The 27,900-nt window shown below is 46.8% G+C and overlaps 1 protein-coding gene across 1 annotated transcript in view; it reads left to right on the top strand.

Moving 5' to 3' along the window:
• Positions 1-26,710, top strand: part of FAT2 (FAT atypical cadherin 2) — a 55,842-nt gene extending 29,132 nt beyond the window's left edge. Inside the window, exons 9-24 of the mRNA XM_069868992.1 lie at positions 240-450; positions 1,435-5,487; positions 7,753-7,949; positions 8,582-8,735; positions 9,484-9,717; positions 10,516-10,905; positions 12,174-12,388; positions 12,962-13,099; positions 13,747-13,890; positions 14,160-14,357; positions 15,457-16,264; positions 17,038-17,183; positions 20,352-20,793; positions 23,265-23,418; positions 24,743-25,335; positions 26,153-26,710. Of these exons, the coding sequence (XP_069725093.1) occupies positions 240-450; positions 1,435-5,487; positions 7,753-7,949; positions 8,582-8,735; positions 9,484-9,717; positions 10,516-10,905; positions 12,174-12,388; positions 12,962-13,099; positions 13,747-13,890; positions 14,160-14,357; positions 15,457-16,264; positions 17,038-17,183; positions 20,352-20,793; positions 23,265-23,418; positions 24,743-25,335; positions 26,153-26,685 (8,610 nt within the window). The 3' untranslated portion in view covers positions 26,686-26,710. The remainder of the gene's footprint in view (positions 1-239; positions 451-1,434; positions 5,488-7,752; positions 7,950-8,581; positions 8,736-9,483; positions 9,718-10,515; positions 10,906-12,173; positions 12,389-12,961; positions 13,100-13,746; positions 13,891-14,159; positions 14,358-15,456; positions 16,265-17,037; positions 17,184-20,351; positions 20,794-23,264; positions 23,419-24,742; positions 25,336-26,152) is intronic.
• Positions 26,711-27,900: the final 1,190 nt, after the last annotated feature.

The raw sequence follows: 27,900 nt of genomic DNA, 5'->3' as shown, positions 1-27,900 counted from the left end.
ACCTGCTAGTTTCATTGGAAGGCCACTGGATTCGTGTAAAAGAAAGCACAGCGTTAATGTTTGGTTTCAAGCCCAAGGCTGACTTTTGATGCTGAAACTTACAGGTTCAACCCAAGGGGTTGGTACCACTGAAACACACCACCCTCTGAAACAGGCCTGATGAGCTACTTGGAAGCCTGGTGCAGAAAAGGATGTCTCCTCCCTCGTGTAACCATACCTGCTCTTCCTCTGTCATTCAGGTACGAGACCAGGAGGTCCCCATCAAGAGGAACTTTGCACGGGTCATCATCCATGTAGAGAACTGCAACCTTCACCCCCCACAGTTCAGCAGCATCCATTATGAAGCAGAAGTGCTGGACTCGGCAGTGGTGGGCACAGAGGTTATACAAGTCAGAGCCCTTGATCAGGACCAAGGAGCCAATGCTGAAATCCACTACTCCCTTCAGGCAGGTGAGAACTGTACAACAAGACAGTCTAGGCTATGAATATGCCTACATTTCCATGCTCTAGCTAGTGGCTAGACAGCTGAGCAGGTCCCTTTAGCTGTTGCAAAGAACATTAAACGGCTGCACATTGCTAAAGCATTATTTTTTTCCTATCCAGAGAAAATCTAGAGCAAATAGGTAATTTCCATATTAGTGGAAATTTCTATATTATGAAAAAGGCCTCTTTACTTAGGAAGACAGTTCAATATTGAGTCACATTACTGGGTGGGTTAAAACAACTTAAAATCCCTTCCCATCCATGGGAACTGAGAGATCCTTGTCCAGATGTTAGGCAGAACTACTTCCATTCCCACAGCAGCCATCATCACTTCCACCAATTCCACAAGAAATGCATCCTTGAGGAAAGTTCAGCACCCTCTGAGCATTAGTTGGTGTCCTTTTGGGGTCGTACAAGCTCAGTGGGCAAGTGTTTTATTACCCACTCTAGAAGTAAAAATTTAAATATTTCTGGCTGTGCCACACTGCCTATTTAGCAGGTAAATACTTTGCAGGAGAAAAGCCATCCTTTGCTCCATCTTTCTCACTGCAATTTAGATCAAGGACTGAGGAATTTAATTATTCCTGAAGTATTGATAATTATAAGCATGCCAGGGCTTGAAGGAACTAGTAAAGTTTGTGCTACCATGCTCTGTACATGAAGCAAAACCTTCAAGCACATACTCTGCCACCACTAAATAGATTCAAATTAGAAAGGCATTTATCTCTAATTTATATTTTGATTGATTTAAAAGTTATCTCATAGATCTCAATGAGTTCATTTTTCTCAGAATGAAAAATCAGTTAGAAATTAATGAAGACTGGTGTCTGTCAGTGAAAGAAACAGATGTTAATTAGGTCTCAAATCAGGAACATCAATTGAAAAGATGCTCAAAAACCCAAGACCAATAGGGTGTCTACATTCTTCACTTTGTCATTTCTCTTCTTGCAGGTAACGGGGAAGGTTTCTTCAGCATTGACCTGTATTCTGGAATTATTACAGTTGCTCAGAAACTGGACCTATCAAGGCAGGAGCGATTTACTCTTATCATAAAGGCAGAAGATCAGGGGTTTCCCCAGCTTAAAGATTCTGCTACAGTACACATCCGCATTAGACCCTCTGAGCGAACCCCTCCAAAATTTTCAGAGGCTGAATACATCACAGAGATCACTGAATCCACTGCTGTTGGCTCTCCTCTGATCCAGGTTTCAGCCACAAGCTTGTCACCAGTCAGCTATGAAATAAAAGACGGAAATGGAGATGGAGTGTTCTCCATGAACTATCAGTCAGGCCTTATTTCCACTCAGAAGAGCTTAGATTTTGAGCAGGTGTCTTTTTACCAGTTGAAAGTCCGTGGCACCAACATGGCTGGAGCATTTATGGATGCAATGGTGCTTATCTATGTCATAGATGAGAATGACAATGTGCCCATCTTCATTAAGCCTTCCTTCGTTGGCTGGATCATGGAGAATGCTCCATCACAAAGCATGGTTCTGGATGAAAGCAATGCTCCCCTTGTGACCCATGCGACAGATGCTGACCAAGACTCCAATGCTCTCCTAGTCTATGAGATTTTGGAACCGGAGGCACTGAAATATTTTACAGTAGATCCCAGCACAGGGACACTTACCAGTCGTGCTGAGATAGACTATGAGCTCACCCCAGTTTTCCACTTCAGTGTACATGTGCGTGACAGTGGAAGTCCCAGCTTATTTGCATCCAAGCCAGCTAAGGTCACAATCCATGTTAAAGATGTGAATGATTCACCCCCAGTCTTTTTCAAAGACATGTATGAGCTTTCTGTCTTGCTACCTGCCCAGCCAGGGATGGAGCTTCTGTCAGTGCAGGCAAAAGATGCAGATTCAGAGGTCACCTACAGCATCATGGAAGGGAACAGTGATAGTGCTTTCTATATTAATCCACTCACAGGTCTCCTCTCCATTCTTAATGCTACTTGCCTGGGAAGATATCATGAACTCACAGTCAGAGCTGGTGATGGTTTGTATAAGAGTACCACTCTGGTTAAGCTAAATTTAACTCGGGCACAAGGTAGTGGCTTAAAATTTGATCAAGATGTGTATACAGCGACTGTGAAGGAGAACTCCACAGATGAGAAGACTCTCACTGTTCTTGGGGTCAAGGGATATCAGCTAAATGAACCACTTTTCTATTCACTTTTGAATGGAAAGGAAAGATTCAAAATGATCCAGGCATCTGGAGTACTCCAGACCAAAGGCGTGAAGTTTGACCGTGAAGCACAAGACATGCATGAGGTAGCTGTGGAAGTGAAGGACAGCAGGAAACCACCAAGAGTGTCCCAAGCCATGGTCAAGGTTTATGTAGAGGACGTGAACGACAACCCACCACAGTTTGAGGATGTGCCATATTACACCTCAGTGCAGGATGGCACGGAGCCAGGTGACGTACTTTTTCAGGTGTCAGCAACAGACAAAGACATAGGGGATAATGGAGCCATTACTTACTCATTTGCAGAGGACTACAAATATTTTTGGATTGACCCCTACCTAGGAGATATCTCACTTAAGAAGCCTCTTGATTATCAAGCTTTAAATAAATACCACCTCCGAGTCATTGCTAAGGACAAAGGCGAGCCTCCCCTCCATGCTGAAGAGGAGGTTGTGATCAGCGTGAGGAACAAATCCAACCCACTGTTCCAAAGTTTGTATTACCGAGTGAAGGTCCCAGAAAACATTCCCCTGTACACATCTATCCTCCACATACAGGCACGCAGTCCCGAAGGCTTGCGCCTTATCTACAACATTGTGGAAGAGGACGCTCTGAAACTGTTCGGCGTCGATTTCAAAACTGGTGTCCTCACTGTCACAGGTCAGCTGGACTACGAGCTAGAGACAAAACACACCTTCACCGTTAGAGCCACCGACACAGCACTAGGATCCTTTTCAGAAGCCAGAGTAGAGGTGGAGATAGAGGACATCAATGACAACCCTCCTGTATTTTCTCAGATGATCTACACAGCATCTGTCTCAGAGAGTTTGCCAGCACAGACCCCAGTTGTCCAGGTCTCTGCTTCTGACAAGGATTCAGGCAGACACAAAATGATCTCCTATCAGATCTTGGATGATGGTTCAGATGCTACCAAGTTTTTTAATATTGATGCCAGCACAGGGCAAATAACAACATCTCAAGCACTTGATTATGAAACAAATCAACAGTTTCGTATGAAAGTAAGAGCTGCAGATCATGGGATGCCCCCGCTTAGCAGTGATGCTGTGGTAATTGTTTATGTTACTGACATCAATGACAATCCCCCTGAGTTCAGCCAGCTTCAGTATGAAGCCAAGGTAAGCGAGATGGCTACGTGTGGGCACATCGTGATAAAAGTCCAAGCCCTGGACCCTGACAGTGGAGACACCACCCGACTGGAATACGTGATACTCTCAGGTAATGATAACAGGCATTTCACTATCAACAGCACTTCTGGGATAATATCCATGTTCAACCGCTGCAAAAAGGACTTGGAGTCGTCTTACAATCTCAGAGTTTCTGCTTCAGATGGAGTTTTCAAGAGCACTGTGCCTGTGTATATCAATACCACAAACGCCAACAAATACAGCCCCTCTTTTCAGCAGAATGTGTATGAGGCAGAGCTGGCAGAAAATGCCGAGATAGGTACCAAAGTAATTGAGCTGGTGGCTATTGACCCAGACGGTGGCCCATACGGCACCATAGACTACACCATCATAAATAAACTCGCCCATGAGAAGTTCTCCATAGACAACAAAGGCCGTATTGCCACCCTGCAAAAACTGGACAGGGAAAATTCAACAGAGAGGGTCATTGCCATTAAAGTCATGGCCAAGGATGGGGGTGGGAAGGTGGCATTCTGCACTGTCAAAATAATCCTTACAGATGAGAATGACAACCCACCTCAGTTCAAAGCCTCTGAGTATACACTGTCCATTCAGTCCAACGTAAGCAAAGGCTCCCCTGTCATCCAGGTACTGGCGTATGATGCTGATGAAGGTGCAAATGCAGATGTCATTTACTCCGTTGACTCCATAGAAGATACGGCAGAAGACCTTGTTGAGATCAATGCTGCCACTGGAGTTGTTAAGGTCAAGGAGAGCCTCGTTGGATTGGAAAACAGGGCTTTTAACTTCAAGGTGAAAGCTGAAGATGGCAGACCCCCTCACTGGAACTCCCTTGTCCCAGTGAACCTTCAGATTGTTCCAAGGGAGGTGACATTGCCAAGGTTTTCTGAACCCCTTTACACTTTTTCAGCATCTGAGGATCTTCCAGAAGGATCAGAAATAGGGTCAGTTAAAGCTTTTGCAGAGGATCCCATCATATACAGCCTGGTGAAGGGAACAACTACAGAAAGTAACAAGGACGAGGTGTTCACACTGGATGAACAAACAGGGGCTTTGAAAATCAAAAAGGCCATGGATCATGAGACTACCAAGTGGTACCAGATTGATGTCATGGCTCACTGCTCGCATCAGGAGGCTGAGCTGGTCTCCCTGGTCTCTGTGAACATCCAAGTGCAGGATGTCAATGACAACGGACCTGTTTTTGAGGCAGATCCCTACAAAGCTTTTGTCATGGAGAACATGCCATCAGGAACCACAGTCATTCAAGTGACAGCTAATGATCAGGACACAGGGAGTGATGGACAGGTGACCTACAGTCTGGAATCAGAATCTGGCAACCTCAGAGGACTTTTCACCATTGATGGTGAGAGTGGGTGGATCACCACGTTAAAAGAGCTGGACTGTGAAGCTCAGGAGATCTATCGGTTTTATGTGGTGGCCACTGACCATGGCAGGAAAGTCCAGCTTTCTTCCCAAACTTTGGTGGAAGTCACAGTCTCTGATGAAAATGATAATGCTCCACAGTTCACCTCAGATTTCTATAAAGGATCAGTAATTGAGAACGCGGAGCCAGGGCAGGTTGTTGTCACACTGAGTACCATCGATGCTGACATCTCAGAGCAAAACCGGAGAGTCACTTGCTACATAACTGGTGAGTTTTTTCTGACTCTAAATCTTCAGTGGGCAAGAAGAGACTATCATTTCAAAATGAGGATCTGATACCTTGTCTTATGGAATATTAATACATAAATAGTGTTATACTGACAGTCCTATCACAGTCAGGGGATGAAACCCGAGCTCTGTCATAGAATCATAGAATCACTAGGTTGGAAAGGACCCACTGGATCATCGAGTCCAACCATTATGAGTCATGAGCTGGATTCTTCAGTTAAATGAGTCTGGAGTATCCCAAACTCTTTAGTAACAAATTGCAGTGGGTGAAATTATAATAATTGTCCCACCAGTGATATATCCAACTTATTTGTAATTATTTATGTAGTTACACAGTACTATAGATCTATTTATTTACACTTTCCTGACGGAGAAATGATTAAGCCAGTGTAACTGTAATATGTATTGGAAGTACAGAAGCCAAGGAACAACAGGAAGGAGAGTTTTTCTCACACCTATACAGTGTTCACTATTTAAGGTCCTTGACCCAGCTTTTTTTCCTTTACACATCACACGTGTGGCCTGCCTCTATTTTCTAGTTACTGTATATATGCACATACAATGCATACAGCTTGTTGTTATTAAATGTGTTTCCTATGAAGCCACTTTGACTTAACAAGTAATTAGACAGCACAAGACTGCAGTTAACCACTCTGGTGGATATTTGAGACTGTCATGTCGAATGTTAGTGAGGGTTTTGGCTAACAAGAAATACTAAAGATGACTCTCGCATCCCTGAAACAGAAGTCATGCCAACTAAGTTTAACCACTGCTGTAAAACAACAAAAAAGTTATACTGGAATGTTGTGGATCTGCACAAGCAGAAGCTTGATTTTACGGTGCTTTTTGACCCCAAAAGGTCTTTCTCAGACCTGGAAGAGCTATTTTAAATTGAAATGTTTGTTCAAACTCAAATGAGGTCCCTTCAGGGTCAAAACATTTAGCCAGATCATGCCACAGCTTGTTATCTATTATTGTAACCATTCAAAACAGACAAGGAATGCTGGCACTTTCAATTGATTTATGGTATGCCTAGGTATTTGTTGGCCTTTGGGAGGAAAGATTAATTCCATTTATGTATTCACATTTCTGCCATCTTAAAGGCAGCAGTAACTTCCAAGTGCTTTAAACCTGAGCAGATGCACGTTTGTATTAGTGGTGAATACCTTGTGTTCTCTCTGCTTTGTACTTGGAAGCACAGGCTGAACTCTACCCATAAACATATAAATGCAACTGCAGTTTAGTGCTGCACCTAAAGAAAGGAGGAGGTGAGCACAGAGCTTCCCGTTTTTCACAGGCACATTGATTCCAAACACACAGAAACTGAACCCGAACACAGGCTGGAGTCTCCCAGTGTCAAAAAAAAAGGGCTAGAAGAGGTCTCATTGTGCCTCCAGATTCACAACCTCATCACCACAAAGCAAATGAAAACAGAACAAGAGTGAATTTCATTTACCCAGCTGTGCCAGGCACTTCAGAGTCTAACACAAACATGCCCTGCAGCCAGCACTCTTCATTGCCTCCCATTACCCAACACACTCCCTCCTTCTGCCCAGCGGCGTGAGTTCAGCAGAGGACACCAACTCCTTACAAAACAAAGGGATTCTCCAGAGGCAGTGTCCACTCCATTTAAAATCTACCCTTTGTAACATCAGCTGGAGCAGCACGAATCTTGTGGAGAACCTGCCTAATCTGGAATTACCTGTTTCTCATCATTCGATTCTTAGAGAATCAAAAAGTAGCCCCAGAAAATGCAGCTCGATATTAAATATTAAATATATCCATAGGTTAAAAGGAAATACAACTACACATGGTACTGTAACAATAAGATCCAACAAGTGTCTGCAGGGTATTTGCAACCCTCAGATCCCTTTAGGAACACGCACCAAGACAGACTGACACACTTCAGGAAGGTGAGACAATGTGGTTTTGAGGCAATGAATATGCACATCTGCAGAATATTACCAAGGCTTTTTTTGCAATCGGGAGTCATTTCCTCCTTCCAGTGTAATGTACAGACAGAGAATAAGAGAGACAGAGTATTTCTCAGCAGCGCAGTGAGGTAGAGCAAATGCTTCTCGCCTGCCTGACAAGAAACCAGTGCCCTCCCTGCATCACCACTGCCAAGTCCTTCAGCTCTGCTAAGGGACCAGCAGTGGACACATCTATATCCCTCTTCCCTTATCACTTCTGATTTTCAGCACTCGATAAATGCCTTTTTTCTTTCCCTCTTGCCTCCATCTAGAAGGAGATGCACTAGGACAGTTCACAGTTAACCAAATTGATGGAGAATGGACTATTTCTTCCAAGAAGCCTCTGGACAGAGAAGATACAGAGAAATATCTCCTCAAGGTTATGGCCTCTGATGGGAAATTTCAGGCTACCACTGAAGTGGAAATTTTTGTTCTGGATATCAATGACAACAGCCCTGAGTGTGGCCAGGTAAGACATCTGTTCTGGGACATCGAGGGCATGAGGGGAGCATATGAGAAGTAAAGAACACAATAGCAAGGAAGAAAGAACAGAAAGAGCACATTAAGACAGTTTAGTTTGTCATAATTCTTCTCACACGATCCTGTTGCTTTGATTGTGCTTAGCAATTTTAATTAAGCTGTGTGTCAAGCAAGAACATTAAATCTAGCCTCCAAGCATATTTGCCAGCAGTAAGTGAGCACCTAAGCATTATGAAGGATAATTTTTGAAGATAAACAATGCCAGGAAGCCTCCTGGGTAGGGGCATGTAAATTACTGAGGTTTATATCCTGCTAAGTTGAGAGATTCCCATCAGAAGGTTTGCAACTGTAGAGAGCTGATCACTGGTGTGGAGAGAAAGAACATGGTGAGAAAGAACAGAGGTGGTTGCTTCCCAAAGGAGATTCAAAGGCTTGTGCGAAATGAGCTCACTGGTCCCAGTCCACACCCCAGCAGCCAGCAATGTGGGGCAGGTTGTGTTTTCCTGTAAACCACATAGTTTATCCTTCACTATGAAGTTTCTGCTAGTCCATTCCTCCCCGTAAGAGGTGAAAGTACATTGGAGATGGCTCAGATACCAATGACACCTTCTGTGTTTGCAGATATTCTACACTGGGAGAGTCTCTGAAGATGCTCTGCCGGGTCATTTAATTTTGAAAATATCAGCAACAGATCCTGACATTGGCAGCAACGCCCAGATAACATACAGCCTGCATGGCCCTGGCGCAGAGGAGTTCCGGATGGGCCCACATACAGGTATGAGCCGGGAAATGGGATGCTTTTATCCCCTTTACCCACTACAGAGGAAAAAGCAGCTCCCAGCACAGCTCAGCAACTTATCTCCTCTTGACCAAACCAAAGGACTGTTCATTCCAGCTCTCCCAAGCTAGGAAGGAATGACAAAAAGGCAGGTCTATTGCAACAGGGTATAAAGGACGGCACGCCTTGCGTCTTCCTGCTAGCTTTCTTTACAGATGTTGGCATTACCACTGTTAAAATGAAGGGCAGACACTATTGCTAACAGCTAGCTCTCAAGGAGGAGAGATCAGCAAGTATTTCGCTTGAGTCAAAACCCCAAGTTCTAAACTCTAAAAAACATCTTATCTGGTCTTGAGCAGTGTGTTTACCTAAACAGACACAATGATCATTCTAGAGATCACTTCAGGCTCACTACATTGCAGAAAGCAAGATTTATAAAGATGTTTAGAAGTATAATTTATTTATGAGCATTTCTATCCCATGATGGCATCTCTCACGTGATGTTCAGCCTGACTTTCAGGACTCCCCATGCCAAGCCCTGTCAGGGCACTGGCTGGCAGTGAACTGAAAATAGCCCCGAGCTATGTATGGACACACCACCGCTATTAGCTGAATTACAAATGGTACTCGAACCCCGTCTGCTATCTCCCATGGTTCATCCAGGAAGGCAATATGCTTGAACCTCTCTGAGCTCTCCTAGGCTGCAGTTGCAGAAGACAAAACCATCTCCTGTTCTTTCCAACAGGGGAACTGACCACGTCTGCACCTCTTGACCGCGAACAGAAACCTGCTTACCATCTTGTTGCCAAAGCGACTGATGGTGGAGGCCGTTCCTGCCAAGCAGATATAACGCTGATTGTAGAAGATACGAATGACAACGCACCGAGATTCTTCCCCAGTCACTGCGCTGTGGCTGTTTTTGACAACACCACAACAAAGACACCTATTGCTGTGGTTGCTGCCAGGGACCTTGATGAAGGTGAGTCAGAATAGGATTTGTTTTTTAGTAGAGTTCGTATTTCATTGTGAATAGAAACCTTTGAAACCTAGGGAAGGGCTGCAGCAGTGGGCATGGATGATTGAATGTTGGCAAAGATGTGCTTGGATCTCATCACTGATGTTTTCTTGATTAGCAGACTGGCATCAGTATTTTTGTGACTATGTAGGAAGTGCAGTATCTGTAGAAGCATGTAAAGACAGACTTTGAAGACACGTTCAGTAACTCTAACGGTGATGCACAGCACAAACTGTGCCACGTGTTTGTCTAGGATCCAAACTGGAAGGAAATTCTACCAAAGTTGGAGATCGAGAATGAGTGTAATAAGGAACAAAGGACCTTTAGCTCTGGGTGGGGTAGGTGGTTTGGATGGAGGGGCCCTTCTGGAGACATGAAGATTCTTAGAACTGTAAGTAAGGAACCTTAGAAAGGAGCTTTCAATATCCAGTAGTGACTGAATTTATGATGACAGACAGGCAAGACCACATTTATCTGCTCTGGAAGCAGATATGAAAGGAAATTATATTTAAAATCAAGCGAATTAAAAATGGAATTTTACAAGCACTTGTAAATATGATGCTGATGGATGATGGTGAGGGTGGCTGGATGTCTGAACCTGCATATAGACAGAGGCACACTTGCTGTTCACATAACCTCTATTTTCCCTGGAAATTGAAGGTCATTTAGATACATATAGTCCTAACGGATTGAAAAATAAATAAATAAAACCAGCAGCATTCCTATCCATGAATTAATGCAGCCTGTCCCTTATCCTTCCAGGTCTCAACGCTGAAGTGGTATATTCTCTCTCTGACTCTGCCAATGGACGCTTTTCAATTGAGGAAACCACAGGGGTGATCCGTCTGGAAAAGCCTCTGAAGGATTCGCAGCATTCAGCGTTTGAGCTGACAGTCTATGCTACTGACCGAGGCACCCCAGAGCCCCTCTCTGCTCTTGGCACTGTCACTGTCTCTGTTGTGGATCTAAATGAATATCTGCCTGTTTTCCTGGCCCCTGAATATGTGGCCATGGTAAAAGAAGATGTGGCTGTGGGTACAGAGGTCCTCAACTTGTCAGCGTTGACAAGAGACAATGCAGAAAACGCAGAGATCAAGTATGAAATTGTGAATGGCAACGACCATGGGAAATTTCAGCTCAATTCAAACACAGGTAAGTTAGTCTTGTGCCCAAATAGATCCAGGTGAACCCAACAACAAAGATTATCCTTGTATGAATCTTCTCTAGTTGCTCTCCATTTGGCTTGCACTTCTGCTCCCCTGCCTTTAGCACAAGGGGAGGGAATACAGTCTTCTCCTCGACTCTAAATTTTGTCAGCCAAGTCACTTAGAGAGTGATCCAAATCTTATTGAAATTAACAGGATTCCTGTTATGTGTCTGGGGCCTGGGGTAAGTCCATGGGAATGAGGACTACATGGAGAACAGGACTGGAAATTTTTTTCACCTCAAAATAGGGGAGAAGTTGTTTTCATTTAAAGAAAGAGTCTCTCCATCTTAATCTCACAAAGAACATTCAGCCCAGAGTACCAGGAAGCTTTATTAGGCAGCAGTCAATGAGTGTGGGTAATACCAACCTATTAACTGTGAGCAGGTGTTGAGCCAGGTTTACTGGCCAAAGAAAACACTGCTCTGTTTGCACAGTGATTTGATAAGAGCTGTTATTGGAAGGCAAATGTTAACTCCCTGAAATAAGCCCTTGGCCATGTCATCAATGGCCTTCTGCCCTTCCTCAGCTTCTCTGTCTCCAAGGCTCTTGTTAATTTTTCTGCATTAACCTTCTTATGGATTTGTACATCCTAAAAGACACAGAACTGTGTCATTTCCAGGGAATAATCTTTGCCAAATTTTCAGAGCTGAACCCAGGAAATTGAAGTACACAGGCATATTCTGTTCTAATGTCATCAATCCCTGGTTTTTGCTCTTGTTTTGAGAATAACAGCCTACTCCTTCTTTCTGTGTTACATCTCAAGCCTCACCTACAAATCACAGCATCTTGCCACACACTTCTTTCTGTTGTACAACTCCACATCTATGTCTCACATCATTTCATCCTGCCTGTGACACAGTTCTGTGATGCTCTTCTATGGCCTTGGTCAGAGCTTCCAATAGCACTGTTGGACTCTGATCCTGTTTTGCCTCCAAGACTCCTGGAGACCTTCCAGAATGACAGTTTATTTTATCTCTTCAAACACTTGCTATCAGAATAAGGCAGGTTATGGCAGAATCAGTTCATTTATATTTTATTTCGAGTGATACCATGGCTTTCAATATACTGATCTAACCAGTCAAAGCTAGGTCAACAAAACCTTTTCAGACACCAGGTTAGCAATCATCTCCATAGACCTCCAGTATTCCAAGAAACCTTGTGTTCCATTTGTTCACAGTATGTCCTCTCCTTTTCTACCCCTCTGCCAACACAGGTGCTTTGTACATAAACGGGAGCTTGGACTTTGAAGCAAGCCATGAGTATTACTTATCCATCGAGGGCACAAGGAAAGGCTCAGCTTCTCTCAGTGATGTGACCATGGTGGTGATCAACATAACAGACATCAATGACCATGCACCAGAGTTCATCCAAGACCCTTACTTTGCTGATATCCGGGAGGATGTTGCCGTTGGAGAAATCATCCTCACGGTATGATTATGAACCAAGCCAGACATCTTTACCCATTCTTTTACTTGTGTTACGCATTATTTAATCTTCTTTTGCACTTTGCTTTTGCTTGGACACAGCCACCTCAGTGAGTTTGTGACATTCAATGTCTAAAATGTAAGCATGACTTTAAAATACGATGACTGCCAGACCTCCTGGCACTCCAGGAAGAACTCTTTGCCTTAGGAAACATCTTTAAGTGAAAGCTTGAGATACCTAAGGGGAGCTCAGGAGCTTTGAGGACTCCCCAGGAGAGTTAAAATGCCTGCAAAAGTCCATACCCTCACGACCTGGGGAAGGCAGAGGTTTCTCTGGGCAAAGTGGAGTCGAAGGTATACCCATGTGGAGTATATAAAGAGACAAAGAGAAAGCTATTGTTGCAGCATTGTTGAGGTTTGTCTTAAGAAAACTAATGAACACTTATATCAATCACCTTCTTCCTCACCAGAGGCAAGCCCAGACCAATATCCTTAAATAGCCAGGAGGTCCAGCCCCCATTCCTTCATGACAAGGCCATTTTGAGCCAGGAGTCCTACCTTTTTTTTCTCCTGACAGGTGTCAGCTGATGACTTGGATGGAGCAATGAACAATCAGATCACATATTCAATCGTGGAAGGAAACCCATTGGGACACTTCACCATTCAGCCCAGAAGTGGGCAGATCAGCGTGGCCAAACATCTGGACAGGGAGGAGGTGAGTTCAAGAAAACGAGAACAGGAAGGCTAACACAGATGTGTCCAAAGAGCAAGGCAGCACAGTATTGTAAGCTACCTCCTATTTTCTGAATGATCTACTCAATACTGCAAGCAGAAGTTAAGTGCAATTCATTCATTTTCTAGACTCACAGATAACGCTGTAGGAACTGTGGACTTGAGGGAAGGCAATGAAGCCTTCAGTGAGCACTGGGCTGTGTTCCATTCCACTGGTGCTTAAAGCTGGCTGAGTGAGAGTCAGCCCTGAAGTGGGAGTCAACATTGTTGGTTTCTGCTTCATTTCATCAGAGTTTATAGAAAACAGGTATAAGGAGGAGATGAAAAGGTCATCTAGACAATCTCCCATTTGAGAAGCTCAAACCACTACTGACAGGTGTTTGGCCAGCTTGGTCTCATCTGTCTTTGGCAAGTGGTTTCCTTTCTCCGCAACTACTGTCAGGCTGATTTTCTTTACAAATGTTCCTCAAGATTTATGGATAGAGGGCTTTAGCCAAGGGCAAAGCTGTTGTTATGGTGCAATGCTTGGCCTCAGGCATTTTGGCAAAGTGCAGCAGAGTGAAAAGGTCAATGTGGAAAAGCCACCGTTCCTCCATTTCTCCAAGTAACCATGCACTAAATATCCTTCAGATCCCCAGCTATTCCCTGACAGTTCGAGCCACAGACAACGGCTACCCTGCTCAGTTCAGTGACGTTGCTGTGCGTGTCCATGTGTCTGATGTCAATGACAACCCTCCTCGGTTCTTCCAGCTCAACTACAGCGTGGTGGTGCAGGTAAGCCAGGAGGCACTTTGTTCACCATCTCAGGGTACTAAGACAGCAGCTCAGCTGCACATATCTAATACCATGAAAGGGAGTCCCTTGCCACCGCCAGGTCTATGGCGTTCCTGGCAAGAGTCTCAGTCTGTGCATACCAGAGAGATGCACATGGGGTATGGGAACTGTTTCCCTGTTCCTGATACAGCAGCTCAGGGGCCCTGTGGGTTCCCCTGGGCCTTTTCTCTTTGCTTGCCTTCCTCCACTACCATCTTTCCCCATTTCAGGAGAATGCTCCCGTTGGTACAAGTGTCCTGGAGTTGATTATGAGCGACAGAGACTCCCCAGAAAATGGACCACCATATTCATTCCAGATCACGCAGGGCAACGATGGGAAGGCTTTTGATGTCACCCAGAATGGGCTGCTGGTGACATCATCCATGCTCAACAGAAGAATCAAAGAACAGTACCTGTTACAAGTCCAGGTAAAGCCTGCCTTACTGTTCTGGTATCTGAATTCCCCCAGCCAGATGAAGTAGCGACAAAATGAGATTAGGATGGCACAGCTGGATGGAAACATCTCTGCCTTTGAAGAAATCCAAACCAGGCACAAAAAGTGCCACTTAGAGTCAGTTCTAGAGCTATTTTCTCCACAGAGTCTGCCCACAAGAAGCTGGGGGATAGCTTCTGCAGTGATAAAATCAAATAATATGATCATGAGAAATATGATTTCAGCAGTTTCCTTAGATCAGGAATGATGATCCCAGCACCGTTCTAGTAACTTGCAGTTTAAAGTGAGACCTGGATCTGGTCCTACAAACTTCCCCAAATATCCTTACCATTAAAGATGTGGTTTAAGTTCCTCTTCAAAGAGGATTTTTATTGCTGTAAATTAATTAATTTTCAATGTCATCAGTAAGGATAGTCCATTACAAACAAAAGGAAACCAACATGTGAAGTACATACTTCTTCAGTAATACTAGTTGTTCTAAAAGCTAGGTACTACTATATTATAAACCTCAACCACTAACTGCTTGAGATGAGGGAGAAAGATGCTATAATCTGATCAGTCACATCTTTCACCTTTGAGGTTCCTTGTCCCATGCTAGACAGAAATCATCAGAGGTGGGACATGGGCTTAAATAGTCTGGAAGGTGAGCAAATGTGTTGACATGAGTAACTGCTACATATCTTTGTACACTGAGTTATGGATGGAATGCCAAAGATTGGCAACATCTCTAAAGATGATTAAACCTGAGGAAATTAGAGATACTCAGGTGTGCCTCAGCTGCTGATGAGTACACACGGAGATGAGCGTGACCCCATCACTAACAGAAGGTCTCGGTCAGTCTCCATGCTGGAAGGCATGTTGTCATTTCCCTGGAGCCAGCTCCAGGCAGAGGTCCAACACTGCTGCCAGTTTTTCCCATTCCTACTTCAATCCTAACCCTCTGCCTCACGGCTTCCACTCATTGCTACCTGCAAGGCATTCCACTTCACAAGACCTTATGAGCCCATCCAGTCAGGTGAGGTGATACTAAGTCAGCATTTGGCTATAATGGATCCTTCTGCTCTCCTCGACAGGTCTCTGACAGCGGCATCCCTCCCCTGTCCTCAACTGCGTTTATAAATATCCAAGTGACTGAGCAGAGCCAGTACGCCCCCTCCGTCCTCCCCCTGGAAATCTTCATCACCACCAACGAGGAAGCTTTCCGAGGTGGCGTTCTGGGCAAAATCCACGCCACGGACCGAGACCCTCATGACACCCTGGTGTACACTTTGGTGGCAGAAGTGCCCCAGGAGGGTCTTTTCTCTGTTGGGTCTGCAGATGGGAAGATTATCGCTGGCAACAAGCTTCCCCATGGCCACTATCTTCTTAACGTGACAGTCAGTGATGGGACATTCACAGCCAGTACCAGTGTCAACATACACGTGTGGTGCTTCACGCAGGAGGCCTTGGACAAGGCGGTGGTGCTACATTTCCGCCACCTCTCCCCCGAAGAGTTCGTAGGGGACCATTGGCGCAACTTGCAAAGATTTCTAGGAAACATCCTTGTCACCCGGCGTCAAAACATCCACATGGCCAGCTTACAGCCTGCAGCTACCTCTGATGGAGTGGACCTGCTCTTGGCTGTTGGAGAGCCACACGGCTCCTTGTATGAGCCTCGGGTCCTTGCAAATAAGATCACTGTGTCCGCTGGGGAGATGGACCAACTTGTTGGTCTCCGAATGAAGAAAGCAATTCACGTGCCATGCCACGGGTCAGATTGCACCCACCGTGTCTGCAAAGAAACCATTCAGCTGGATCCAGGCATGATGTCTACTTACAGCACTGCCCGTCTCAGTGTCCTTACCCCACGGCACAGCTTGGAGCAGATCTGTTCTTGCAATGGTGAGCAATCCTATTTCATAGTAAATCACCCCATAAACTTGGGCATATTATGTTCTCCCTCAAGACACTGTAAAGCACCTGGACTTTCCAGGAAATTAGGTTGCCCAGTGACTAGCCACTCTGTCTGCAATTTTAAAGCCAAATCTAGACTCTTACATCTTGAAAATTTCAGTCTTTTTCTTTCTAATTAATCTCTCCTATCATTTAATAGCAGCAATGTCTGTCTATCTCATTGGGAAAAGTCACTCATACCCAGCAGGTAAGGAAGCTCAGTGATCAGAATGTTGATATCTGAGCACCTGTGTTGATCCTAGACTCAGCAAAGCACAGACTGATAAATTTGAGGAAAGCCAAACAAAATGTATTTGTTACACTCACTCCAGAATACTTCAAGAAATAAATGGACAGAGCAGTGATAGAGAGGTTAGCATCACTTGAGCAAGAACGGTAGGGCGATACCACAGACTGATAAAAAACTTACTGAGGATGAGGAAATTCAAGGGTTTTTTAGATCACACTGAGACACCTTGAAAGGACAGAAAGAGACAGGCTGCAATTGCAGGAGTGTTTTACAGTAAAGCACATAAAAGATATACTGGGACCTCCAAATAGGAGCTGTGGGAGCTGCAGAGCAGCGATACATGGGTTGCTGTGGGTGGGAGAACAGTTCCTCGACAGCTGTGGTGTCAGACTGGGTAAAGATTCAAGGCTTGATACAGTCCATAGTGTCAAAGTGTGACAAAGATGAGACTTTTCACTCATTCTCCTTCCAGGAACGGCTGTGAGGTTTGGGGGCCACAGCTACATTTGGTACCAGCACTCACCGACCAGCTCCTGGCACATGCACTTTCGCCTGAAGACCCACCAGCTGCACGCTGTCGTGTTCGATGCTAACGGGACTGACCACGCCACTTTGGAGGTAAGTTTTACAGTGAACGGGAATTCCTTTCCTGTGTAAAAAACAATTCCTCTTTCAGGAAAGGGAATCACAGAAAGAAGATGCAATAATATATACCCTTAGTGATTCATCTAGCTAAAATAGAAGACTTGGGAAGGCCAAGTGAGAGTCAAGCACAGTTAGGAAATTGCAGCAAGCACAACTAATGAATCAATTTCTGCATCTGTGAACATACACACTAGTCTCTGGTGTGAAGGCAGCATACTTCTGTAGCATACACTAGCTCATGTGTTCCTCTCATACCACAGTCCTCAGGGCAAAGAATTTACCAGGTGGAATTTCCCCCAGATCAATCTGCTTCCACTGTTGCAAAGGACAAACTTGTCCCCACACTTCAGGAGTGGAGTCGAACTCCCACTGAGCACACAGATTTTTTGCCAGATCATGTACCAGGGTATGGGGTTGGGGAGGGCACAGCTGAGCTCTGAAACTGTGGACAATATCATCAGCCTTTACCTGTACCAGCGAAGGTGCCAGTCAGATCATGCATCTAATCAAGTGGACCTCAAATTAAAGGTTCCTTACAGTCATAGACAGAACAGACAAAACAGGAGATTTAAAAGTTATTTATCAACCACCCACTTTTAATGCTTTCTTCACGTGGTTTCATTGTTTAAGAAACCTGCAGAGCCAGAAACATTTCAGTCTGATCACTCTCTGCCCTCTGACTGTGCACTGAATCTACCCAGCGTTCAAAAATCATCTCCCTCTTCCACTTTGGCAACAGAAGGGAAGAAGCAGATTATTAAAGAACAGAGTTTTTCTATATTCCTCATTAATTAAATTCGGATTAATTGGAGACCAAGATCATCAGACCAGCTTACAGAGATTTGTCCTCAAGACCAATCATATTGAGATCAATGTGCTGTAACCTACCTGGAAGTGTTCATCCTGAGCCTGAATTCCCTCATCCCTTCTCATGATTTCACAATCTTATCTTCCCATTTTGAAATATCTTTCTTTCTACTGTTATAAAGACCCACAAAGGTAGAGAACTACACAGCAGATAACGCCCAGGGACCTCCCCAAAGCACACATTGCAAGTTCCTGCTGCCACAGCAACATCATCTATATGTCCTGTACCCATCTCCAAGAGAGAGTTTAAGCTGCACCGTAAAGGGCTGGTGAGAAAAGCTTGTCTTCTCAAGAAGGGTCTCAATCTTTCTGCCCAGTCTCTGGGAAGGAGGGTCACCACAAAGTTCAGCAGGAGTCCAGCACTCCAGTCAAGGGAGAAAAGATTCATTATTGATGGAATTCAGTGTGCCCATGATTTCCCCTGCCTGGGTATCTCCACAAGCCTTTCAATAGGAAACATTCAGAAAGCCTCCACCATAATGTTGCCTGTGAATCTTTTCTTCTCTGTTTCACTTTATTAACAATATCTCATGGATCAAACCTTTCTTAGACCACCTGGCCTAAAAAAAAAATAATTAAGGAATCCCTGAAGACTTTAAGCTTTGTAGACTGCAGTACTCTAAGTACGAGGCAAAGCTTTGAAAGAATTATAACCAATGATTTGTAGATTTTGTGAAGAGGATGAGTTCTCCCAAGGGCATGCATATCATTACCCTTCTAATCACTAAGCTCTCCTGTTGTTCAGAAATAGGGTGCAGCAACAGGCAAACCAGGCAAGCTGGGAAAGACTTGGCAATCTCTCAGTTCTTGCTCCAGGGAATTGAGCAATTCTCAGCTGTCTCCCAGCTCCAGAAATTGATAAGCCCAAATCTAAACACCCATCTGAAGTGAAATCACTTTCCTCCTGATGAAATGAAGTGACAAAATTCTCTGGTGCACTTGCCAATTGTGCAAAGAGATTTACACGCACACTGCCCTGAGGCCCTTCCACGGCATCTACCAGCTGCATCTAGTCCTCCCTTCCTTCAGCAGTTGCTCTCTGCTCCTGCTGGGATTTATTTATATTGTAGGCTTCTCTAAGAGAGAAATGTTGTTCTGCTCTGCTTTTGACCCCTCCAGAGTGTCCCGATTGTATCCTATGTAGGTTTCTCCAGAGTTCAGTGTAGCCTATAATCACTTCTCCTCTTCTAAGCTCTTCCAAGCATCACCACACCTTGCTGACTCTAATGCCCCGCACAAAGATCTCTTGAGTCTGAGATAAAGTGCTTATGTTACATAACAAGCTCTGCAGTCTTTCCATGAATGTTTTGTTCCATCTCTATTCTCCTTCCCCATAGGCTCTTGGCTTTTATGAAAGAGAGGTTTTATCAACAAGTCACTGGGAAGAAAAAGGTGAAAGATATTTAGTGCTAATTTCACCCTGAAACAACACAGCTAATCTTTCCTTTCTCCTTCCTCCATATGAGTTTTAAAGATGAATCCCAGGCCACAGAGAGGAATTTCTGACATCCCACTTTAATGCAGAAATCAGTTTTAGAAGCTCAATGTCTTGTCTCCCTCCTATCTGCTGGAGATCAAGGATTGAATTGCAACACCTATCAGCAGCTTTGCCCTGACTTTCCAGCGTGCTGGTTAGGAGCTGGGTACAACAGTAATTCCTTTCTCTGCCTCCCAACTCCTCCTTGTCTCCTCAAGAGAAAGCTGCCAGTGCTCCACCTCACCCAGGTCCTTTCAGCACCCTCACCCATGCCAAAGGAGGAACTGCTCCAGTACTTTCCCCAGAACTAACGAGACAGTGAGAACAGAATAAAGGCCACGTGGCCCAGAACAAGAGTCCAGTTGTGACTGGTGATGGAGTTACAGATAATCTGAATACCAGGGCTCTGATTAGGCTCGGGAAGGGGAGAAGGGTCAAGCAGCCGCAGCAGTACAATCATGTGGAAGGATGACCTTCCCTCTCTCTACACTTGTCAAAAGTTGCAGGGAAGGACCACGGGTGAAGCTGTGTGAGTGATAATGGTGTTTTGCAAAATAAACCAGGTTGCAGTCACTTAATTAGGCTTTAACTGATCCATGCAAACCTTATTATAGGGAAAAAGGGGCTGCATTTGCCTAGTTTGTAATTCTTTGAATCTGAAAGCTGGGATTCATCTTGGCTCTCAATGCTTAGGCAGGGAGAGAGTGGAACAAGCATCAGGAGAAGTGCTGAAAGCCTCAATGAACAGCAGCCACATGCATCACAGCTAACAGTGATTTCTGGGATGTGTTTTGCAGATGGTTAATGGAGTGCCTCAACTTGGGTACAGCTGCCGGGGAAACTATACTGGGAACCTCTCCTCCTCACGTTTTGTGAGTGATGGTGAGTGGCACTCAGTCTTCCTGGAGATGAAGAACACATCTGTCCGCCTGCTCATCGATGGCCTGGGAAACGCCTCTCTCCAACTGCCAGTGACCTGTGGCATCTCCCAGGGCAGACGAGACCTGCTTTTTGGGGGCCTCCGGCACCCGCTGCAGTCCCAGAGAGTCACACGGGGATTCCGGGGCTGCCTGGACGTGGTTGCAATCAATGGCAGAGAAGTGGTTCTCCTGCCTGGGAAAGGGCAGTCAAAGGAAGTCATGGAAGAAGTGGGGATAAAGCAATGTTGTTCCCCCACTGGTGCCTGCAGCAGCAACCCCTGCCTTAACAACGGGATGTGCTCCGAAACTCACGGAGGAGGTATGTGAATATCCCACACAGAGCGGGGAACAATAAGCAGTGACTGGAGGGAAATATGCAACCTCTTCATCCATCCCTGTGTGACGGGTTGTTCCGGAGGAGAATCACAGGTGCCCTGTCCCAGGGGACCACAAGTGGTAGCTGATGCGGGGCAGCAGCTGGGGGATGTGAGATCATCATTCTGGCTCCCATCAGTAGGCCATAGCCCGGAGGGCAGGAGGATGCTTCTAAGGAGCGTGCATGAGCTAGGAGAGCACAGCTTTGCCAAAAACTCAAATGAAAATAGAAACTCCACCCACCCCTCTGCATCCTCTTTACTTAAGGAGCGATTAACGAGGTTGGAATCGGGCAAGATGGGATCATGCAGCGATGGTTTCTGGGCAGAAACAAGCCAAGATCTTGATCTATTCCCACTGCAGTGACACACAGGGGCTATGGGAAGGGATATGGGAAAACCATAAACTCAGATCCAAGAGCCTCAGGCTAACAGGAGGTGCACATGCTCAACAATGGTTTGGTATCAGACTTTGCCCAAAACAGCCTCACGACTGCCCTGTTCCTCCCATCAGAGGGTTTCCCCCAGCGAGTTATATTATGAGGACAGGGCTAGTTTGCAGTGGCCTCAGAGGGAGGAAACACTCCCAGCGATGTCCACTCTTGTGTCAACACCCTACACCCATTTCCTAGTTTCCGGCACAGCAGAGCTGCACGCTGTACACCTCATCTATTGAGGCAGATGCTGTCCATGCTTTGGCCATCCCTCTGGATGGAGGGGTGCTTTCCAGACTGCTATGTGGGGCAGGAGGTCCTCCCACAGCTCTGTGCTCTTTGGGGCCATTGCCAAAATCCACACCCTGCCTGCCAAGCAAGCGAGGACAAAGGAGGGAGCACACCTCCTCCTGCTTTGCCCACAGCCTCTGGGAACAAGATTCCCAGTCCTGTTGACTCAGCAACAGCCTGGTTCAGGTGAACTTGTTTGACATTAGGTGCATCCGTGCTGAACAGTTAGCCTGGCTGGCACTCGTGCCTCAACGTTGAGACCCTCTGTGCAGAAAACCCCTCTGGCTGAGCTGGAAGGGTCTCAAAGCCCATGAAAGGAAAACTCATCTCTGCTTTAAGTCAAGGCACCACCTGCTTGCTTTGTAGAGCATACAACGAGAGGCGGGAGGAGGAAGGATGAAAATCATTCCCTCACTAATAATTTAGTTGTCATCCAGTGCCCTTCCTATAGTTTCCTTCCAAGGGGATCAACTCCAAGCTGCCAAGCTGCACAGGGAAGAGCCTGTGGGACATGGCTCCAGGCAGAAAGATGCAGGACACAACTGTAGGAAAGGGGTTGCTCAAGAGGTGTTTAGTTTGTGAGGTTATCCTGGGTGCTTGGCTTCCTCGAGCATTGTGGGGTCAATCCTGGAGATCATGGGCAGGTAGCACGAGTTTATGCAAAGCTCTGCTCAAGGTTTTCAGGCACAGGATTACACGCACGGGCAAAGACTCTTCTGAGCAAACGAGCCCGGGTAAGCCATGTGGCCACGTGAGAATGCATCTGTGCAAAAAGGGTCAAAGCCAGACCAGCCACTACATCAACCACAACACTCAGGATCACAGGTACACACACATGTGAACCCTCACATCCAGGAACACGTGTTCTGACACACACAGCCCTACAGGCAATGCCCAGCACCTGCTGTGCAAGCGTCAGCACGTCCTGGATGTACAACCACTAACACACATGTGGAAACAGGTCTGCATTTGTTCACACTCTGTTCTAAAGCAGGGATGTTTACCTTGTGGACAAGTAGCACAGACTTTTCAAGCATGCTGCAAGGTGGAAAATCTAAACTTCTTGCATGGCACCACCAGACAAGTGACGAGCAGGCACTCAGCACAGCCAGGGACATTCCCTGCTTAAGGCTACACCAAACAGCAGCCAACATCACTAACAGCAGCAGCCCCCTCAGAGTCCCCAGGCTTCTCCCTGGCTGTGACCAGACACCTCCTGTAGGCAAAAGAAACCAAACGTGTTGAAACAGGCTCTTCATACCACAAGAACTCACAGGACCAAAGGCTTCAGAGAACAATAAGCTACAGAGGATTGCATTTAGCTGTCAGAAACTGTGAATCAGCCAGCCAGACTCCTCTTCCTTTCACCCGAGTTTGTCTCCCAGCTTCTCCATGCAATAAAGCTGTGTCCTGAATACATCCCAGGCTGAAGAGGGTCAGGAGAGGACAGGCTTGTCTTGTTGCTTAAATATCTCTCTTGTGCCATTGCATTGCCCCAGAGTGGCCATTCAGCCTCCAGCAACTGCTCCAGGTCCTGTAGTGCCCACCAACAGCACCTCCTGCAGCAGCAAATACCTATGTTCAGATGGCCAGATTGAAACTTCCGTGGGTGCCATCAGCACCAGGCATTGCTCCTCTGTATTCTTGCTAGTTCTTCCACGTTACTCATGGCACTGTCTCCCCCTTTCCAGGTTACACCTGCATCTGCCCTGGGCTGTTTTCTGGCGAGCACTGTGAGCTAGGGGACAGTCCCTGTGAGTCCAAGCCCTGCCTGCATGGGGGAACCTGCACCCTCTCCACCACTGGCTACTCCTGCCACTGCCCTGAGTGGTCCCTGGGGGAAAGGTAAGGTCTGGGAAGGCTTTGGGCCAGGTCTTCTCCCATGGTAAGCTGAAAATATGGTCTCTACTAACAAGCATTGCACATTTCTGGAGCTCACCTGATCCAGGCACTCTGGGATTAATTACAAATTGCATATCCCTGAGCATTGCAGCATGGAAGTGTTCTAAGGCAGAGCTGAGCAGGGCATAATAGCTCTGCCATCATGTGGTCACTGCCTGTCTGTACCCATCTCTGAGCAGAAAGAAGATTTTAGAAGTTTCCTCTCCTCACAGATGCTTTGAATGCCTGCAGATGAACCTGCTATGAACCTGGTGCAGGTTCATAGAATCATAGAATCACCAGGTTGGAAAAGACCCAGTGGATCATCGAGTCCAACCGTTCCTATCAATCACTAAATCATTCCCCTCAGCACCTCATCGACCTGTCCCTTAAACACCTCCATGGAAGGTGACTCAACCCCCTCCCTGGGCAGCCTGTTCCAGTGAAAAAGCCTCTCCTTGTGAGGGGAGAGTCTCTCCCCACACTCTGCTCCTCCCTGGGTTGCAAGCACAGGCTCAAATAGCATCATGTCCAGTTCATCCTTCTGCCTTAGACATTTAGCAGGGATGAACATTTGTCCTTCAAATCAATGCAAAGGCAGAAATTATTCATGCAACTCTTGGAATAAAAGCATGCAGCTGAGCATTAGGTGGCAGTGTAATATCTGAAATTACCGCTTGTCTAGCCTGAGCCGGTGGGCTAGAACACTGTGAATGTTTACGTGGAGCAGGACAGAAAATCAGAAATTCAGTTTCAGTTCTGCTAATGCTGCATAAAATGCCAAAAAAGCGTCTCCAGCAAGGTTTCCCACTCATCACTTCTCAGGCTACGAGTTCTCCAAATCTTTACTGCAACCTGCAGGCATCCATAGATAACTCTGAAACCCCACAGAGCCTGGAGGACGTATGAGACTTCATAAGAGGTTAAAACATCTCAGAGTGACCCTGGGCTCCCTAATTTAACAGGGTGGGAGCATCTCTCTATGCAGTGTTAGCCCTAGAAACTCCAAACACTCCTCTGAGGCAAAAAGCCCCACATTTTGGTTTGTTGTATATGACTGAAAAATAGGACCGTCCAGTCCCATGGTCTCCTGAAAAGCATCATTTTATCTCAAGGATCATTTTCCTCTGCCAGGAAAAACAAGTAACACAAGTATAGCAAGAAAGGGAGAGAAGACCAGGATGGAGCATCCTTGACTATTGTAGGTGAAAGCCCTTAATAGGATTACGCAGTTTTAGCAGTTTTAACACTAATGAGCCAGGTTGTGTCCATTCTGTTCCCACCACAGGTGCGAGAAGCTGGCTGAGGAGTGCCAAGACAACCCATGCCAAAACGCAGGGCGCTGCGTGAGCAGCCAGGGCTCTGTCCACTGCATCTGCCCATCGGATTACCAGGGGGAGTACTGCACGCAGCCCATCATCACCCCTGCTATCGTGCCTACGCAGTGGGCAGTGGGACCCGAAGAGATCGCAGAGATCGTAGCTGGTTTGGTGGGGGTGACCATCCTGGCCGTGGTCTTCGTGCTCATCCGCAAGCGTTACTGCCACCAGGCCAAGGCACACAAGCCCGTGGCCCGGGAGGACCCCGACCTGCTCTCCAAGAGCGAGTTCTCCAAGAGCGTGGGTGTGGGCACCCAAGCCGTGCCGCCCATCGAGCTCAACATCCTCAGTGATGCAGCACACAACAACCTGGACCGGGCCACGCCGGAGCAGCGCAAACCCACCGGCACCCCTGAGTTCATCACCTTCAACTCAACCAATGTCCCAAAGCACCGGGGCACCATCGTGTGCAGCGTAGCCCCCAACCTGCCCCCCGCTGCACCCCCCTCCAACTCCGACAACGAGTCCTTCATCAAGTGCAGCTGGGCCAGGGAGGAGATGGGTCAGTACCCACAGCTTTTTGTTGCTTTTACACATCCATATTCCTCCTGTGGAGTGGATAAGGGTTTGCAAACATGAGGGACCAACAATGCCGGTTAAAGCAAAGCAAATCACAGGCAGATGCTGCCCAAGCCCCACTGTAGGTTCTTTATCGGCTCTTCATACCCTGTGCACTAATACATCCCAGCTTTCAGCTTTAACATGTTGAGTCTCACACACAATCAGCAGGAAAAACATTAATGCATAACCTCAATTCGCACACGTCCTGGGTCAAAAGCCCTTGTAAAAGACAATAATGAAGGTAAAGGGGAAAAAATAAGAACCTAAAAGGCAATGTGAATATTAGCGGAGGCAAGTACATCACTGCTCCCTCAGCGAAATGCTTTGCATGGCTCCGGACAGCAAGGTTATTGTTTTCTCCCTGTGCACAAGTTCATCACCAAAGGATGCTGCTAGAAATTTCGTAAGAGTAACTAGAGGGAAAGAGAAAGATCTAGTGGATCCCTTGCTCTGCCCCCATCCCTTCATCAGGCAAGCTTCTGGCACCTGAATGGCTTGATGAAACGTGTCTTTTGGGTGGTAGAGTAGTGGATGCCTGAAGGCTGGTGAGAACACTGCCCCAGCACAGCCAGAGGTGCCCTCAGGTCCCCTCAATTCCCAAAAGCATCAACTACAGTTCACCTGTCCCCACATCTCCTCCCTCCCCTGGTCTGTCACATCTCCTGCAGGCTCAGAGTCTGCGGAAGAAATTAGCAGGAGGGCAAGAGAGGGAAAACATCAGCTTGAACTGTGGCTAATGTAACTCTCTTTTATTCCAGTCTACCCAGCAGAAACGACCTACTGGCCCCCTCGATACCTCTCATCAGACGTCCAGGAATATTCCCACTATGAGATCATCCAAGGCCCCCCTGCACCCTCCTCCCACCCCCCTCTCCCTCCCCCACCCCCTCCGCCAGCAGACACCGAGCCCGTCACTCTTTATGGGGGTTTTCCTTTCCCTCTGGACCAGAGTAACAAACGGGCCCCCATCCCACCCCGCTACAGCAACCAGAACCTGGAGGACTTCTTGCCCCTTGGCCCCGTGGACATGGGAGCTTCCCAGTGCCAGAACGAATATACGGCCATCAGCTACTACCCAGCGCAGCTGGTGCAGGGCGAGGGCATCTCCTACCAGCCCGACCCCGGCTACAAGCGGGTGAGCATGCGTCTGAGCGTGGCCCAGCCCTCCTACGCGGACTGCGAGGTGGGTCACCAGCCCAGCATCCGCGCTCAGCCCCTGCCACCCCCCAACTACGAGGGCTCCGACATGGTGGAGAGCGACTACGGGAGCTGCGAGGAGGTGATGTTTTAACTGAGGGCTCGTCCTTGACATGAGAAGTGCATCTCCACGCGGAACAGTGTGCAGGGAGCTGGAACATGCCACCGAAGCCCCCCAGCTCGTGGCATCCACCTCCCTTTGCAGAGCTGGGTTATGATTTGGCTGGATCTTTCCCCCTGCTGTCCTCCACAGTGCTCCTGCTACAAGCAGAGGGGAAATGCTCCAGCCACTTGTCTGGACACGGAGGATGCTCCTGGGATGCTGATGACAAACCTGACTCCTCACTAAGGGGACCTTCCTCCAACACCACACGGGACCGCAGAGTGCCACCTCCTCCCCCCCAATAGGGTCTCTGGCCACAGGAATGAGGAGGAGGGAAAACATTGCAGGCATGGCAGCGGTCGTGGTGGAGAAGGTGTGAAAGGACTGTGATGCACAGCCTGGGAGTGCCCCAGGTGGGTAGCACAGGCTCCCTGCCCTCAGCTCTGGCTCCAAGGGCTTGCATCAAGCCAACAATTTGCCCCACGAAACAGATCAGCTGGTGGAAACCCTTTTCCATGTCTGCTCCCTGACGCAGGGAGAGATGTGAGGGGCTGCAGCCGGTCCCATCAGCACGTCCCTCACTTGGCCAACAGAAGTCCAAGAAAAAAAAAAATTAAAAAGAGTCCATTTCTGTAGAAAACAAGCAACAAGCCTTGTCACACCAGGAACCACCCACAGACTCAGCCTAGTGCAGCCAGCAAGACCTTGCCTAGCTGAGCTGCACTCGCAGGAGTAAGGGAGATCCTGCCCTGAAGGTACGAGCGAGGAGGTGTTCCTGTGGCTGTCGTGGTCCCACGCTGAACACAGAAGGATGTGGTCCTGCTACCCAGAAAGACTGGCCAGCACTGCAGGGCATTTCCTACCCAAGGCAAGGGCATCGAGGCCTGTGTGACCTTGTGCTTGGGGATGTATCGTGTCTTCGTGAGAGGTTTGATTTGGTTGGTTGGTTGTTGTAACTTTTTTGTTGTTGATTTTTTTGGAAAGTATTAAAAGAGTTTGGATTTTTTTACTATTATGATTTCATCCCAATAACTCAAGGATTCCCTTGTAAATAGGACACCCCTGCCTAGCTCCAGTCAAGGGCAGCCCAAAGAACAACAGCTTATTTTGGACACCAGTAACCCCAGCCTCTAGAACCTGTGGAGAAGTACAAGCTCAACACATCTTTGAGGATCCCATAAGTGCAAGAGGAAGGAGGCAGGCATG

The sequence above is a fragment of the Phaenicophaeus curvirostris genome, chromosome 15 (assembly GCF_032191515.1).
Source record: "Phaenicophaeus curvirostris isolate KB17595 chromosome 15, BPBGC_Pcur_1.0, whole genome shotgun sequence".
NCBI classification, from domain to species: Eukaryota; Metazoa; Chordata; class Aves; order Cuculiformes; family Cuculidae; genus Phaenicophaeus; species Phaenicophaeus curvirostris.
This window is presented reverse-complemented; position numbering and strand designations above follow the sequence as displayed.